The sequence below is a fragment of the Phyllobates terribilis genome, unplaced genomic scaffold, assembly GCF_046119375.1.
Source record: "Phyllobates terribilis strain yellow unplaced genomic scaffold, ASM4611937v1 Scaffold_5__5_contigs__length_657084704, whole genome shotgun sequence".
Taxonomy (NCBI): Eukaryota; Metazoa; Chordata; class Amphibia; order Anura; family Dendrobatidae; genus Phyllobates; species Phyllobates terribilis.
Genome location: NW_027362765.1, coordinates 592526533 through 592544020, shown reverse-complemented (window position 1 = coordinate 592544020; position 17488 = coordinate 592526533). Strand labels below are relative to the sequence as shown.

The window sequence follows — 17488 nt, the reverse complement described above, 5'->3', positions numbered from 1 at the left end:
CGGCATAAAAGATCCAGCTGAAGATGGGTCCATACTCATGCCGGGAGATTCATATTTTGTAAGCACGAGTCCCGTTCGATAACGGTCCATTGGAGCGCTTCCCTCCAACTAAACTGCATCGTCTCTGCGATCTGTCTAGTAAGTTCTTTTGTTAATCTCTTTTTATTTTGTGTAACTGTATATTCTGTATTGTATTGTCCCCTTTTGTAAAATCTTTTGTATATTTTTTTCATACACACTGCCTCCCTTTTGGATTAAATATAAAATTTAATAGTTCTGTTTCTTCTGTTTTGTAATCGTTCCTTCCCCAAAGCCATATAGGCTACCAGAAAACAGGCATCCAATCAGGCCTGTCTTGTATTTGAATATTTTAAAACTGATTGATTGGTGGCAGCGAATAATCTTAATTGGGTTATCATGAAGCTGGCTGTGATCGTACGGGGACATATATATATATATTCCATGCGTTGGAATTCAGAGAATGGAGATAATTATCTCAATCCAAATTAGCTCTTCTTGGAAGGTCTACCCCGACATTACGGTTTTCTGAACATATGCAGATTTAACTGCGTAATTAGACCGCAGCCTTTTGGACGCAGCGAAAATACGCTGCTTTCAAAACTCTGCTATTTCCTGATCGTGGGCACATAGATTTTGCTTCTACTGTAAAACATTGCATTTTTTCAAAACCCCAAAAAATGGATGGAAAAAATATACCATGATTGCTATGTGTAATCAAGCCCTATATAATCTATACATATACCTGTGACAGACTCTGCAAAACAGAGCGTAAAAAAAATCCTCAAATACTCGTCACTTAAAGAGGTTGTCCGACCCCCCGAAATTATTATTTTTTTTTTAAGCTAATCTGTGCTTTATTGCAATATACAACACCCCTATAAATTTAGTTTTTTTGTTTCTGCTTTTCATTCCTCCTGAATTTCACTTCATTCTCTGCACCCGCTTTGTTTACCTGCGGCTCTCAAAACTTCCAAACTTGACAGCTCTCTGTGCTTTATTATCTAACCTCACAGCCAGAGGGGATGCTGCCTGGCCTCAGTGTCCAGTCCCACCCTCTGCCCGCCCACTACACACTCATTGGCTATCTGTAATCTGCCCCTGCGCTGACCTCTGTCATCATTGGAAAGCAGCACAATCACTACACTCCACACCACAACCACATTGGTGACAGAGCTCCACATGTCCCACATTACATCCACAGTGGTGGTAGAGCGTCATGTCTCCACATCACCCCTGACATATGAGTACTGTGAAGTGAAGTCTATAGTGATGTGGGTGTGCAAGAGCGTAAGTATGTGTGTGTGTGTGTGTATATCTACATATATACCACATAATACACCTCAGCACCTGCAGAACCTCAGTCTATAGTATTGTGTGGGTGGATAAGGGAGGGATGGATAGATGAGGGAGGGATGGATCGATGTAGGATGTTTGGCTGGAGGAGGGAGGGGGGGATGGATGGGTGAGGCAGCCATGGATGCACAGAGCACATTATACTCACCTACAGTATGTAGAAGCCTTTTCCTTCCTAGTTCATCCAATCAGCTGAGTCATTTCACTGTTGCCTGGCACTGTGTGCTGCACAGGGAGGCTGGAGCAGGAGGCAGGGGGAGGATCTGACAGAGACTGGAGACCTGATGCTTGTTGTGACATCACCAACTAGTCTCTGCCAGACAGGAAACCTCTGGACAGAGAGTGAGCAGCTCCTCCAGAATCAGGAAAGTGCTGCTCACATGACTAAGGCTGTGTGCCCACGATGCGTTTTTTAAGCATTTCCGCAGCGGCAAAAACGCTACAGAAACGCTTAAAAAACGCATGGTAGAAGGCCTGCCATGTTCCCCAATGATAATCCGCATGTGCTGTGCAGATGCTGCGGAAATTTCCACTGTTGATTATCATTGCGGAAAAAAACGCAGCACTACCAATTATTTTGCGGAAGTGCTGCGTTTTCACCGCCATTGACTTACATTAGACCTCATGCATCACTGTATATGCAGATGCGCATTCCATGCGTTCTAATGTGCGGATGGTACCCGGGTCTAGAGAAGAGGAAACTCTCCTCCGGACCAGGGTACCATAGTACTTGTAAAATAAAAAATAAATATATACTTACCTTCTGGCGGCCCCCGATGCGCTGCTTCTCGCATGCCGGCAGTTCGCGATGTACTGAAGGACCTGCGCCGACGTCATAGTCATGTGACGGGGCACGCGTCGCTGACGTCGGCAGGTCCTTCAGTGTACCGTGAGCTGCCGGCAAGGGAGGATGGAGTGAAGCAGGACACCGGGGGCCATCAGAAGGTAAGTATATATTTATTTTTTTATTTTTTACCATTCTTTTACGGTCACACTATATAAATCCATGCCTGTTGGATGTATTTATATAGTGTGACCAAGTTGTCAAGCACTTTCCAAGTGATGCTAAAATCACTTGGAAAGCGCTTGTCAACCCGCATGCGGAAATTCAAGTGAAGAACGCTTCACTTCCGCATGTCCTGGGCAGGAAAATGCATGTACAATCCGCATGTACAATCCGCATGTACAATCCGCATGTACAATCCGCATGTGTTTTTTTCTGCCAGGGAGATGCAGAAACGCTCAGGAAAAAATCCTGAGCATTTCTGCATCGTGGGCACATAGCCTAAGGCTATGTGCCCACGTTGCGGACCTGAAGCATATTTTTTACGCTTCTCCCTGGCGGGAAAATCGCATGCGGATATTACATGCGGTTTTCCCGCCAGGTAGAAGCGTTTGTGAGGCGTCTTTGCATGCATTTCCGCATGCGGGTTATCAAGCACTTCTCCAAGCATCACTTGGAAAAGTGCTTGACAACTTGTTCAGAATGGTTAAAAAATAAAAAAATAAACTTTATACTCACCTTCTGATGCATTCTCTGCCCCGTCCGGAGGCTTGAGTGGCTCACGCTGTTGTGTGCAGGACCTGTGGTGACATCATTGAGTCATGTGGTGGGTCACATAACTCAATGACGTGGCAGGTCCTTCAGACAACAGCGCGACGGAGGGAAAACATCAGAAGATAAGTATAAACTTTATTTTATTCTTTTTTTTACAGGTTCTTTGGTACCCAGGTCTGGATGAGAGTCTCCTCTCATCCAGACTTGGGTACCATCCGCACATTGATTCCGCTGCGCTTCCGCAAAATTAATGAAAATGCTGCAGATTTTTGACCGCAGCATATACGCTGCGGAAAAATCCGCAGCATGGGCATTGACATTGCGGAATGCCATTGGGGACCATGGGGTGCGGATATACATGCGTTTTTCAAGCGTTTACGCTGCGGAAAAACTCTACGTGGGCACACAGCCTAAGTGTGATACCTAGGACACCATGCAGAATGCTGACTGGGAGCATATTACAAACTGTCAGCATTCTGCAGCCTAGGTACTCACACAAATTATACAGAAAGCCTGGAGAACTCCTTTAACAGTAAGAACATACATTATATATGCATTTTTTAAATCATATTGTTTCATTTCAGAGGAATGCTTCAGAGGAGCCTACCCACAAAACTATAGCAGAGCTTACAGAGAAGTTTGGTGCACCTCACCTGCCTACTGTGGAAGAGACAGATGAAAGCTTGGCTGTAAGTATTCCTCAAGGATCCTGTACAGTCTGTGCATATTTCTGGAGAAATCTTACTTGCTACTTCCTTTGGTTTGATACCTTATAAGATGAGTAATACCTCTGCTGGAGCAGTTATTCCAGATTTTCCATATTTACTTCTTCACTTCAGGCCACAATCACACCTTGTAGGTCATAGTCTGATTTATTGAGCAGACGCGGGTCTCCAAACCTGAACCAAAATGCCTCATAGGCATATATGATGCCAAGTTCAGGTCAGCCTGTCCATGTATCGCAGTGTGCATTCAGACCGCTACTCACTGATGTGTATCCGACCTCACTTTCATGTTCTGTCACTCTTCATTTGAAGTAATACTTAGTGATATGAAAACCTAAACTATGCTTTTCTGTGAAGACTTATTTCTTTTTAAACTTGGCAAGACCATGAGCCCCATTCCAGATTCTCACTATTGTAACATAACAATGCGTTTGATTGTTAGGTTTTAATACATAAGGGTCTGTTCTCTATTAAAAGGGTTGTGGACTACTAGGACAACTATTTCTTGAACTAAATGTTTGGCTCCGATAAAATCAAAAAACCTATACTCACCTCTCGTGCCGTCACCATTCCCGTGATGACTGCACTTGCAGTCCTGAGGCTCTGGTGCAGTTGAATGACACGTGAGCCTGGCACCCAATCAGCGCTGGCGTCACTGTCTCTATCTTCATAGAAATTGAACATGAAGATGAAGTCAGATCAGCTGGAGCCCGCACTTCCTCTTCATGTTCAGTTCGACAGGAAGCAGGGACAGTGACGCCAGCGCTGATTGGGTGCCGGGCACCATGTGTCATTTCATCGCACCACAGCTGCGGGAACGGCATCGGCACGGGAGGTGAGTGTAGGTGTTTTATTTTATCGGGGCCAAACATTTCGTTCAAGAAGGGGTTGTCCTTGTACTGTACAACCCCTTTAAGGTATAGAAAGGATACAGAAACAGCTAAGGACTTGGCACAGCTTTGTATTACATCCGGATGACCATTCATTTGAATGGTTATCATGTAGTACTACATTCCCCAGGAAGCATATACAGCATTCTGCAGCTTTCCCTGGAAATACCAACTTACTGCTGCTTTGTTTAGAATCTAAACCTGCACTGATCTCCTGATCACCAAGATTGCTGCACTTTGAAAAAGTTCTTTGACTAGGGATGAACCTTTTATTTTTTAACCTACCCCTTTAAGTACACCTTGGGTATCTTAAAGAGGATGACTGGTCATACAATATTGATGATCTATTCATAAGTAATTCATAGAAAAGGTAATATATGAGATAGGTGGGGGCAGGGCCGGGACAAGTTATTTTGGTGCCCTAGGCAGTAGGCAGATGAAACCAATGGTGTCCCACTCCCGATGAAACCTCAGCCTCCAAGTAAAGGAATGGGTCAGAGACTAAGGTAGCAGGTCTCTTAATGCCCCCTCCTCCTGCTCTGATGATTACAGCCAGTAGAATTGTTACCCTTTTCACCCAAAAATACCAGCAAAAGTAAATAAAGTGGTGTAGGGGTGAGGCTCAACAGGGAATGCAATTTCAAATTAGATATACAGTAGATTCGTTCATTGTTTGCGGACTATTTACAGAATACAAGGGACAAATGGCGATATTCATCCCTGACAACCTATTTTTAAACATGTCAGACCCAAGGAGGGTTATGGAAACTAATATAGCTTAATTATAATGCGGGCCGTTTGGTTTCAGTTAAGGTGTCCAGCATTTGGCGGATATCCTAATGGAAACCAAACAAACCTCATTATAGATAAAGGGATAATTCTGATGGGACGTAGTTAGTATCAACAAATAAACATTTGCATCCAGGTACCTTATAGGTGACCTCTTCTCTGATTGAGTAGTTTTTCTTTTCGTCTCCATCTTGTCCAGATGCCATGATGACTTTTCACATCCACAGCTCTTCTCTGCAGACTTCCCTCTTCTCTGTTCTTCTACAGCAAATCCCAACATGGTGCCCTTAAAAATAAGTGTTATTAAAATGCTCTTTGCATATCTGTCCATACTGTGCCCTAAATAAACCTATATGTTATATGAGCTCCACACGGCCTGCCCTTATGAGCTACTAGATGGAGACCCGGGCGGTAATGTCACGATGGGGTCGGCTTTGCAGCGTTGAGAATCCCCCCCCCCCCCATGTGCTCACCCACCTACCACTCTCTCTTTCCCCCATGTGCTGACTTCTCCCTTCTGTGCTTTCTTCTTTGACCTGTCTACCCTGTGTGCTATCCCCCTTGTCTGCTGTCTCTCTCCTTCCTGTGCTGTGTTCTCCCATCATGTGCTGTCCCGTTTGAGCTGTCTCTCCCCCTCTGCTCTGTCTCTCCCCCCTGTGCGCTTTCTCTCTCCCCCATCTGCTGTCTTCTCCTCCCATGTGATCTCTTCTTTGACCTGTGTACCCCATGTGCTCTCCCCCTTGTCTGCTCTCACTCTCTCCACCCCTGTGCTGTCTTCTTCCCTCATGTGCTCTCTCGTTTGAGCTGTCTCCCCACGCAGTAAATCAGACCGCCGCCATCTTTGTGCAGGCAGATGGCGGCGGTCACATTAAATCTGCGCATGCGCTCCTCCTGTACAAAGATGGCGGCGGTTAGTGAATCATTCTTCTGATCCCAGCGGCGGCGTATGTGGTGTGTATGGCGTGTTCACAACCGTGTTCCGCTGGTGGTATCACGCAAGAGGCTGGTACCACCAGCGGTTTCCATATTGAGACACCCATCACTTGGGTGTCCCAATATGGCGGTCGATGAACTTCCGCCGGCTTGGAATTTTGGGATCCGGACACATCTGGACAGAACAGGATGTGAAGACATTACAAGGTAAGTATATTATAGATAAACCACCCCACTGTCAGCCATTATCAGCTATAACTACCACACCAACTGTCATTTATGAACCACGGCCTACAGGTCCCCTCTACATTGGTTTCCCTTACGCTCTCTATGTCTCCACACTGTCCCTCCACCATGCTAACCTCTCTCTGTGCCCCCATTTCACACTGCCCCCTCTCGTCTATTCTGTGCCCCCTCTTCACATTATGCCCTCATAATGCTCACCACATTGTCCTCTCCAAACTGTACCCCCTCCTCACACTGTCCCTCCTACAAAGCATGTGATGGTCACCACAGCCACCCTTACGGTATGATATCCACAATAGCCCCCCAATATACACTAGGATCTCTACCACAGACCCCCATTATATTGTATGTTACCCACCACAGCCCCTCATATTGTATTCTGTTCACCATAGCCCTCTATATACAGTATAATACCCCCACAGCCCCTATTGTTATGTTCCCCAAAGCTCCTCTTGTAATGTCCCCACAGTCAGCCCCTCGTAATGCCCCCCACAGCCAGCCCCTCGTAATGCCCCCCACATCTAGCCCCTCGTAATGTCCCCCACAGTCAGCCCATCATAGTGGTCCCCACAGCCAGCCCATCATAATGGTCCCCACCGCCAGCCCCTCATAATGGTCCCCACCGCCAGCCCCTCATAATGGTCCCCACCGCCAGCCCCTCAATGTCCTCACAGCCAGTCCCTCATAAAGTCCACACAACCAGCCTCTTAAAGGGGTTGTCCCACGAACAAAGTGCATTTTAATTAATAAATCTTGAAATAAGTTTGGCAATTGGATGTGTTAAAAAAAAATGTTCCTGTGCTAAGATAATCTTATAAATGTGCCCCTGCTGTGTAATGGCTGTGTCTGACTGTACAGGAACATGGTCTGATCATACCACAGCTCCTGGGCAGAATATACAGACATTACAGCAGGGGATCACAGCTGATTTTTTTGTGAGGCAAAACATTTCACTGTCTGTTTTTAAGCAATATTTTACCTCAAAAGAAAGAATCAGCTGTGATCCGATGCCGTAATGTCTTTGTAATATTTTGCTTCTTCCCCTGCCAAGGAAATGTGGTTTGATCAGACCATGTTGCCACATGGTCAGACTCAGCCATTAAACAGGACATGGTAGGGGCACATTTATAAGATTATCTCAGCACAGGAACATTTTTTTTAAAACACATCCAATTGTGGAACTCATTATTATTCAAAGATCTTTTGATTAAAATTAACTTTGTTCGTTGGAAAACAACTTTAATTTATCCACAGCCTGCCCCACAATGTGCTCACAGAAAGCCACTCGTAATGCCCACCACAGACCGCCCCTCATAATGCACCTCACAGACAGCCTCTCATAATGCACCCCACTGCCAGCCCCTATAGTGATATCCTACATTTATTGGCAAAGTAAAATTAGAAAAATAAAAAAGCTTATACTCCCCTAATCCAGGCTCCCTGTACTCCACGGCCGCCATCTCCTATTGCATCTGGTAGAGCAGTGGGCGCCTGATGGTCCGATGACATCACTTCATTGCGCCATCCGACGTCTCCTTCAGTGCACAGGCCGGATGTGGCCTGTATGCTGCTGGAGTTCCCAGCAGAGCAGTTCCTCTGCTCCTGTCCCAGGCGGCGCTGACATCAGTTGTATTCGCGTCTTAGTGACGCAAATACAATTGAGTGCAGGGAAGCAGTGACTGTCTGGGTGCAGGCAGAGAGAGGGGTGGGCAGTGTCAGTGACCGACACTGCTCCCCTGTGTGCCTTCGTCCTGGCCGTCATTGTTCTGAATGCCTATGGCCGGAGAGGGGTAGCAGGCAGATGCAGGCATTCAGCAGTGTGAGGTTTTTTTTTTTTTTTCTTTTACAAAGTGCACCCCCTTCAGGGAGACAGGAGGTAGTGCCCTAAGCAGGTGCCTACCCTGTCTACCCCTTTCCCACCCCTGGGTGATGGTACAAAACCCAGCGCACCCATCAATCATCTAAAAGGAGCTGTGGAGGTGGCAGGGTGTAAGCATATGGAATGAAGCTGCAGTGCAACCGCTGCCAGGTACTGCCGGACAGCTCCTATTTGAATCATCTCAGATGGCCTCACTACCACTTACCTTTAGTAATGACAAGCCTCAGTGCCACTCTCCATTAATAGTGACGGGCCTCGGTGTGGCTTCCCCTTAGTAGGGACAAGCTTCAGTGCCGCTTCCCCTTAGTAGGGACAAGCTTCAGTCCCGCTTCCCCTTAGTAGTGACAAGCTTCAGTGTCGCTTCCCGTTAGTAGGGACAAGCTTCAGTGCCGCTTCCCCTTAGTAGGGACATGCTGCAGTGCCGCTTCCCCTTAGTAGGGACATGCTGCAGTGCCGCTTCCCCTTAGTAGGGACAAGCTGCAGTGCCGCTTCCCCCTTAGTAGGGACAAGTTTCAGTGCCGCTTCCCCTTAGTAGGGACAAACTTCAGTGCCGCTTCCCCTTAGTAGTGACAAGCCTCAGTGCCGCTTCCCCTTAGTAGGGACATGCTTCAGTGCCGCTTCCCCTTAGTAGGGACAAGCCTCAGTGCCACTTCCCCCTAGTAGGGATAAGCCTCAGTGCCGCTTCCCCCTAGTAGGGACAAGCTTCAGTGCCGCTTCCCCTTAGTAGTAACAAGTTTCAGTACTGCTTTCACTTAGTAGTGACAAACCTCAGTTCCACTTTTTTCTTAGTAGTGACAAGTTTCAAAGCTGTTTTCCCCTATAGTGACAAGTCTCAGTGCTGCTTCTCCTTAGTAGTGACAAGCCTCAGTGCCACTTTCCTTTTAGTAGTGACAAGCCTCAGTGCCGCATTCCCCTTTGTAGTGACAAGCCGCAGTGCCGCATTCACCTTTGTAGTGAAAACCCCCAATGCCATTTCCCCTTAGTATTGACTAGTCTCAGTTGTGCTTTCCCCTTAGCAGTGACAAGCCTCAGTGCCACTTCCCCTATGTAGTGAAAAACCCCGGTGTTGCATTCCCTTAGTAGTGACAAGCCTCAGTGGCGCTTCCCCTTAGTAGGGACAAGCTTCAGTGCCGCTTCCCCTTAGTAGGGACAAGCCTCAGTGCCACTTCCCCTTAGTTGGGACAAGCCCCAGTGCTGCATTCTCTTAGTAGGGACAAGCCTCAGTGCCGCTTCCCCTTAGTTGGGACAAGCCCCAGTGCTGCATTCCCTTAGTAATGACAAGCCTCAGTGCCACTTCCCCTTAGTAGGGACAAGCCTCAGTGTCGCTTCCCCTTAGTAGGGACAAACCTCAGTGCTGCTTCTCCTTAGTAGGGACAAGCCTCAGTGTCGCTTCCCCTTAGTAGGGACAAGCCTCAGTGCTGCTTCCCCTTAGTAGGGACAAGCCTCAGTGTCGCTTCCCTTTAGTAGGGACAAGCCTCAGTGTCGCTTCCCCTTAGTAGGGACAAGGCCTCAGTGCTGCTTCTGTTAGAACCTTGCTCTTAGGTTTTTTTTCCTTTGCTGGTCACATGACCTCTTTGGCCTATTTAATCCTGCTCCGCCCTTCTGGCTTTGCTGGACTTCATTGTATAACTACTTTCTAGCTAGCCTGTGCTCTGTATCTAACTCTGTTAGTTTGCTTGGTCTACGGACCTCTTTGTTCTTTATATTTTGTTTGTTTGTCTGTCTGCTACTGTCTCTGTTAGGAGGTGTCCCATTTTCCTCCCAGTCCTTAGTACTTGTAGGGATTCCTTCCCCACATCTATAGGTCTCCGTACAGACTAGCTTAGGACTTTAGCAGGTCTGATCGCAGGATCAGGTTCCCTGTTACATCGTAGGGATTCAGCTGAGTTCTATCGTAGGGACAGATCTCCTCTCTTTCCTTAGCTCTGGTAGCAGAACATAACAGTAAGTCCAGCCTGCAAATTCTCTAAGGAAAGATTTTTCTGTTCCATCATGGTGTCGGTTCAGGATTTGGCTCATCGCCTGCAGGGACTCTCTCTGGAGGTGGCCGAGCTCCGTCAGCACGTGAGTAACTATCCTGGAGCACATTTCTTGGAGCCTAAGGTATGTTTGCCGGATTTATTTTTTGGTGAACACCGAGAATTTTTTTCATTTAAAAATGCTTGCTTATTGTATTTTCGTTTGAGACCCAAGTCCTCTGGGGATGAATCCCAGCACATAGGGTTCATAATGTCACTTTTGCGCAAAGAGCCTCAGGAGTGGGCCTTTTCTTTGCAACCTAGTGATACATGCTTCAGATCAGTGGATAGTTTTTTTTCTGCTTTGGGACTATTATATGATGATCCTGACCGTGTCGCATCAGCTGAGACTGAGTTAAGATGTTTGAGACAGGGATCAGGTAATGTGGAAAAATATTGTACTCATTTCCGTCGTTGGTCTACTCAAACAGGGTGGAACGATTCTGCCCTGAAAAGTCTATTTCTTGCTGGGCTCAATGAAAGGGTTAAAGACCTGCTAATTGCTTATCCTACACCTGAAGATTTGCAACAGGCTATGCAATTAGCTATACGGGTGGATAGGAGACTGCGTGCAAGGGTTAATGAGAGCAAATCCTCTGCTATGTCAGTTTCTGGTTATGAGAATGTGTGTACTCACAGTGGTGAATCGATGGAGATTGGATCGGTGGCACCTCGCTCTCAAGAAAAAGACCGTCGATTTTCTGAAGGCTTGTGTTTCTATTGCGGAAAATCTGGTCATTTGATTAAAGGCTGTGAGCTTCGTATGAAGAAAGAAAAAAAAAATGGTCAGTCATGCCCGTATTGCCTGTTTAAATTCCAAGGGTGTATTTTTAGCTGCTTCCACGATTGCTCAGGAAAAATTAATGGAATTTCGGGTGTTTGTTGAATGTGGATCTACTCTGAATGTAATTGATGGGGGATTCTTGGAAAGACTCAATTTAAAACCCCAACCTTTATCATCCCCCATTGCTGTGGTTTCTGTGGATGGTTCCCCTTTGAAGAATATTACTCTCAAGGTCTGTGAATTTCCTCTCACTATTAATGGTGTTCACCATGAGAAATTGGATTTGGTAGTTTTGAATAACTTGCCTTCTCCAGTAATATTGGGATTGCCCTGGTTAAAATTTCACAATCCTGTACTGGATTGGTCTACCAATGAAATTAAATCCTGGAGCCATAAATGTTATGACAAGTGTTGTAACGGGCGTATTGCAGCTTTGGATAGGGGAGAATTGCCTGTTCCTATTCAGGATTTTTGGAGAGTTTTTTCTGAGAAGGAATCGCAGGTTTTGCCTCCCCATAGAGACTATGATTGTTCTATTGAATTTGTCCCTGAAGCGACTCTTCCTAAAAGTCGTTTATTTAACCTTACTATTCCTGAGAGGAAGGCTTTGGATGAATACATACAGACAAGTTTGGCCGCCGGTCACATTAGGCCCTCTAAGTCTCCTGTGGCGGTTGGATTTTTTTTTGTAAAAAAAAAGGACGGCGGTTTACGTCCTTGTCTGGATTTTCGTGAGATTAACAAAATTACTGTACGCAATCCTTACCCACTGCCATTGATTCCTGATCTGTTTAACCAGTTAATGGGGGCCAAGTGGTTCTCGAAAATTGACCTTAAGGGGGCATACAATCTGTTGCGCATGAAGGAGGGTGACGAATGGAAGACTGCTTTTAACACTCCTGTGGGTCATTTTGAGAATCTGGTTATGCCTTTTGGTCTTACTAATGCTCCTGCATTTTTTCAGAATCTTATTAATGACATCCTTAGACCTTTGATCGGCAAAAATGTGGTTGTGTATTTGGATGACATTTTGATTTATTCGCCGGATCTGGAGTCTCATTGGCGGAGCGTACGTGAGGTATTACAATTGTTAATGGACAATTCGCTTTTTGCTAAGCTGGAGAAATGTGAGTTCGCTGTACAGAGAATTAGTTTTTTGGGTTACATTATCTCCAGCGAAGGTTTTGAGATGGACCCGGTTAAAGTTCAAGCTGTACAGGAATGGCCTAGGCCTATTGGTTTGAAATCGACACAGAGGTTTTTAGGTTTCGCCAATTATTACAGAAAATTCATAAAAAAATTTTCTAGTATTGTCAAACCTCTGACCGATCTCACCAGGAAAGGTGCTGATGCGGTTCAGTGGTCTTCTGAGGCCATTGAAGCTTTTGTGTATCTCAAGGAGAGGTTCACCTCTGCTCCCATCCTTATGCAGCCTGATGTGACTAAGCCGTTTTTGGTTGAGGTTGATGCTTCTTCGGTGGGGGTTGGCGCAGTATTGTCTCAGGATAACGGGGATGGATTACATCCCTGTGCCTTTTTTTCAAAAAAATTTTCGGAGACTGAACTGAATTACGATATTGGTAGTCGGGAATTATTGGCTATTAAACTCGCATTTGAACACTGGCGCCAATTCTTGGAAGGTGCGGAATTTCCCGTTCAGGTTCTTACGGATCATAAAAATCTGATATATCTTGATGCTGCCAAGCGCCTGAATGCCCGTCAGGCTAGGTGGGCACTGTTTTTCTCGCGGTTTAATTTCTCCGTTACTTACATCCCTGGTACTAAGAATGTTAAGGCGGATGCCTTGTCTCGCAGTTTTTCTCCCATAGTCGGTGCTGAGAAAGAGGAGAACATTTTACAAGAAGGTGTTGTGATAGCTGCTTTGGACTCCGTTTTGGAAGATGAGATTCTTAAAGCACAGGAGAATGCCCCATCTAACACTCCTCATGGGAGGTTGTTTGTGCCTGGGACCTTTAGGAGAGATTTGTTTATTGAGTGTCACGAATCTCGGTTGGCAGGTCATCCCGGAATCTCTGAGACCAAGAGACTGGTGGGTCGCAGTTTTTGGTGGCCTGGATGGCAGAAGGAAGTCATTAAGTGGGTGCGTCAATGTACTATATGTGCTAGATCTAAGTCCTCACATACTCCTGCTGCGGGGTTGCTTTGTCCTTTGGAGGTTCCTAGTGCTCCTTGGACACATTTGGCTATGGACTTTATAACTGACCTTCCCCCCTCTGAGGGTTTTACTGTCATCTGGGTGGTCGTGGACCGTTTTAGCAAGATGTGTCACTTGGTTCCCTTCGTCAAACTGCCCTGCGCTAAAACTCTCGCTAAGGCCTTTGTCAAGGAAATTGTCAGACTTCATGGCGTTCCTACTGACATTGTTTCTGATAGGGGTCCTCAGTTCGTGGCTCGTTTTTGGCGTGCCTTTTGTGACAGGTTGGGAGTTCATCTGTCGTTCTCGTCCGGATATCATCCTGAATCTAATGGCCTGGAAAGGTTTCGGACCCGAGGATAACTCTTGGGTGAGGTCAGATGATGTTTCCGCGTCCAGACTTATCAGGGCATTTCACAGGAGATTTCCTGATAAGCCTGGTCCTAGGGGATCCGGAGGATCCTCTTAGAAGGGGGGGTACTGTTAGAACCTTGCTCTTAGGTTTTTTTTCCTTTGCTGGTCACATGACCTCGTTGGCCTATTTAATCCTGCTCCGCCCTTCTGGCTTTGCTGGACTTCATTGTATAACTACTTTCTAGCTAGCCTGTGCTCTGTATCTAACTCTGTTAGTTTGCTTGGTCTACGGACCTCTTTGTTCTTTATATTTTGTTTGTTTGTCTGTCTGCTACTGTCTCTGTTAGGAGGTGTCCCATTTTCCTCCCAGTCCTTAGTACTTGTAGGGATTCCTTCCCCACATCTATAGGTCTCCGTACAGACTAGCTTAGGACTTTAGCAGGTCTGATCGCAGGATCAGGTTCCCTGTTACATCGTAGGGATTCAGCTGAGTTCTATCGTAGGGACAGATCTCCTCTCTTTCCTTAGCTCTGGTAGCAGAACATAACAGCTTCCCCTTAGTAGGGACAAGCCTCAGTGTCGCTTCCCCTTAGTAGTGACAAGCCTCAGTGCCGCTTCCCCTTAGTAGGGACAAGCTTCAGTGCCGCTTCCCCTTAGTAGGGACAAGCCTCAGTGCCGCTTCCCCTTAGTTGGGACAAGCCCCAGTGCTGCATTCCCTTAGTAGGGACAAGCCTCAGTGCCGCTTTCCCTTAGTTGGGACAAGCCTCAGTGTCGCTTCCCCTTAGTAGGGACAAGCCTCAGTGCTGCTTCCCCTTAGTAGGGACAAGCCTCAGTGTCGCTTCCCCTTAGTAGGGACAAGCCTCAGTGTCGCTTCCCCTTAGTAGGGACAAGCCTCAGTGCTGCTTCCCCTTAGTTGGGACAAGCCCCAGTGCTGCATTTCCTTAGTAGTGACAAGCCTCAGTGCCACTTCCCCTTAGTAGGGACAAGCCTCAGTGCTGCCTCCCCTTAGTAGGGACAAGCCTCAGTGTCGCTTCCCCTTAGTAGGGACAAGCCTCAGTGTCGCTTCCCCTTAGTAGGGACAAGCCTCAGTGTCGCTTCCCCTTAGTAGGGACAAGCCTCAGTGCTGCTTCCCCTTAGTTGGGACAAGCCCCAGTGCTGCATTTCCTTAGTAGTGACAAGCCTCAATGCCACTTCCCCTTAGTAGTGACAAGCCTCAATGCCACTTCCCCTTAGTAGTGACAAGCCTCAATGCCACTTCCCCTTAATAGGGACAAGCCTCAGTGTCGCTTCCCCTTAGTAGGGACAAGTCTCAGTGTCGCTTCCCCTTAGTAGGGACAAGCCTCAGTGTCGCTTCCCCTTAGTAGGGACAAGCCTCAGTGCCTCTTCCCCTTAGTAGGGACAAGGCCTCAGTGCTGCTTCCCCTTAGTAGGGACAAGCCTCAGTGCCTCTTCCCCTTAGTAGGGACAAGGCCTCAGTGCCTCTTCCCCTTAGTAGGGACAAGCCCCAGTGCTGCATTTCCTTAGTAGTGACAAGTCTACTTGCCATTTCCCCTATGTAGTCAAAACCTAAACAAAATGAACATATACCCTGCTGTAAGTAAGAAAAAAGCAATAGTGCATATAAATAACATAGGGTACTTAGTAAACACTATTTTTGATTAAAAAAAAAGCGTAAAAGCCATCTCACCAGGGACAAGGTGTATCCAATCGGGACGGTCCTAACTTCTAGTATTAAAACCTTACCATGTGACAAAAATTACTTCAATGTGAATAAGGGCCGAGCAGAACCGGAGCCCGACTATGGACACCCAGCTGTGGGAAGCTATATAAACATAATGCCCAGCTCAAAGAAAGGGAGGACATGCCCTTACCTCCACTGAGTGCAAGAACCTTAAGCAAAACCGAAAGAAATGAACTGGAGTTTAAGTTGGTATACATGTAATGTGTAGGAGCATGTTCACACTGACCAGACAGACAAAATCTATGATAGAAACAAAATGATCATATACCCTGCCGTAAGTAAGTAAAAAGCAATAGTGCATGTAAATAGCATAGGGTTTTTAGTAAACACTGTTTTTAGTCAAAAAAAAGCGTAAAAGCCACCAGCATCAAAGTGTACCCATTCGGGATGTTCCTAACCTCTAGTATTAAAACCATGCCATGTGTGAAAAATTGTATTCTTATTCACATTGAGGTCATTTATGACACATAGTAAATGATTCAACATTAACCCTACACAGTGAAGGTCAAATGATAAAAATGATTTCTTGGGAAGTACACTCTTTTTATCTCTACAATTATGTTATGTATAATACTATTAGCTATAATGGATTTCTATCAGTGCCTGTAATTTACTGTATCCTTAAAGCAGAATCGAAATTGGTTTAAGGACCTTAATTTGCTGTTTTGTAATTCTCTTTTGCAAATCAAATAATGGCTAAACTTCTTTAATCCCACATAAAAGGGCGGAAAGCAGAAGAGCCCAGATATTCCTCCTGAAAGTGAGGACACAGAAGTATCTCATGATGTAGAAAAAGAGGATGAAAATCCGTTAAAATATGATTCGGGAGAGAATCAGGAAAATGCTGAAATTCTAGGACAGGAATCGGTACATGTACCGGCTGAAGACATTCCTGCGGGTAATGATGTAGACGATCATATCCCATCTGTAGATACAGCAAACACAAATACCGAGAAGAATGAAACTGGTATGGAGGCATCAGAAGAAAAGGGTAGCACAGCTGGTGCAGGAGAACAAGATGTATAACCTTCACTGAGAATCTCTTACTATCATGGACAGTTAGAAAACCACTTACTAAATAGGTGGTCTTCTTACTATGCAGCAATCTTATCTTACATCTCAATTGGATCATGATTTTGTATGAAGAGCAGAAACACAAGACTCAGCAGAAAGTGTCAAATGTGATTTTGATCTCTATTAAATCCCTTTTATTTTTCTGGCCTGAGCTTGTTTTATTATATTGTGTTATTCACAGTGTGTGTATGTTTCTGTTTCTTGCTAAAATCACATTCCCTTACAGCTGCCTTTTTACATTTACAGAACGGCGGCTGTTACTTCGCCCCCGGCCCTGACTGACAGGGGGCCCCAATGCAGAGTGAGTGTCAGTCAGGACCGGGGGCGAAGTGACAACAGCTTCTCTATACTCTGAGCGATGACTGAACCAGCATCAACACCGGCCCCGTGACTGAAACTGAATGCTGACGGGGAGAATAAAGTTAATTTTCTCCCCACAATGGCTAAGTGCAGGCGCCGGGCAGGGTAGTAACGCTATTAACCTGCAGATTAACCACATGTCTGCAGGTTAATAGCGTTTTCTGGTGACAAGTTCCCTTTAACAATTTTTTCCGGTGTTTATTTGTCCAGGATCTTTTTTTTTTTATTTTGTAAGAATTTAACAAGAAATACGTTTTTTTTTATAAAGAGTAACCAAAATTGAAATTTTTTTTTTACATAAGTCAATAGTGACAAAAAACACATGAAAAATATGAAGCTTTGTAATCTATTTTAATAGAGAAATTAGCTTATTTCTCCTCCTGGACTGATCATTCATTCTCAAAATTCTCACTTCACAGGTAAAATCTGTTTTCAGTTAATGCAGATTTAGCCATTACTGAGATAGAAGCTGCTAGTTGGTGCTCATAAGGTTATATGAAAGACGGTGAGTGTTATTTTAGGAGAACTTGCAGCAGAATGTCTGTGTTTGCATCCAGCTCATCCCTCCTCCTTTCTCCGTATCATTTTAAAAGTTCCAAATGTCATCTA

The 17488-nt window shown here is 45.6% G+C and overlaps 1 protein-coding gene across 1 annotated transcript in view; it reads left to right on the top strand.

Annotated features, from left to right (window-relative positions):
- LOC141271355 (DPY30 domain-containing protein 1-like) overlaps positions 1-16665 on the top strand; it is a 31067-nt gene extending 14402 nt beyond the window's left edge. Inside the window, exons 4-5 of the mRNA XM_073681461.1 lie at positions 3517-3621; positions 16169-16665. Coding sequence (XP_073537562.1) covers positions 3517-3621; positions 16169-16471 — 408 coding nt within the window. The 3' untranslated portion in view covers positions 16472-16665. The remainder of the gene's footprint in view (positions 1-3516; positions 3622-16168) is intronic.
- The last annotated feature ends 823 nt before the right edge of the window (positions 16666-17488 follow it).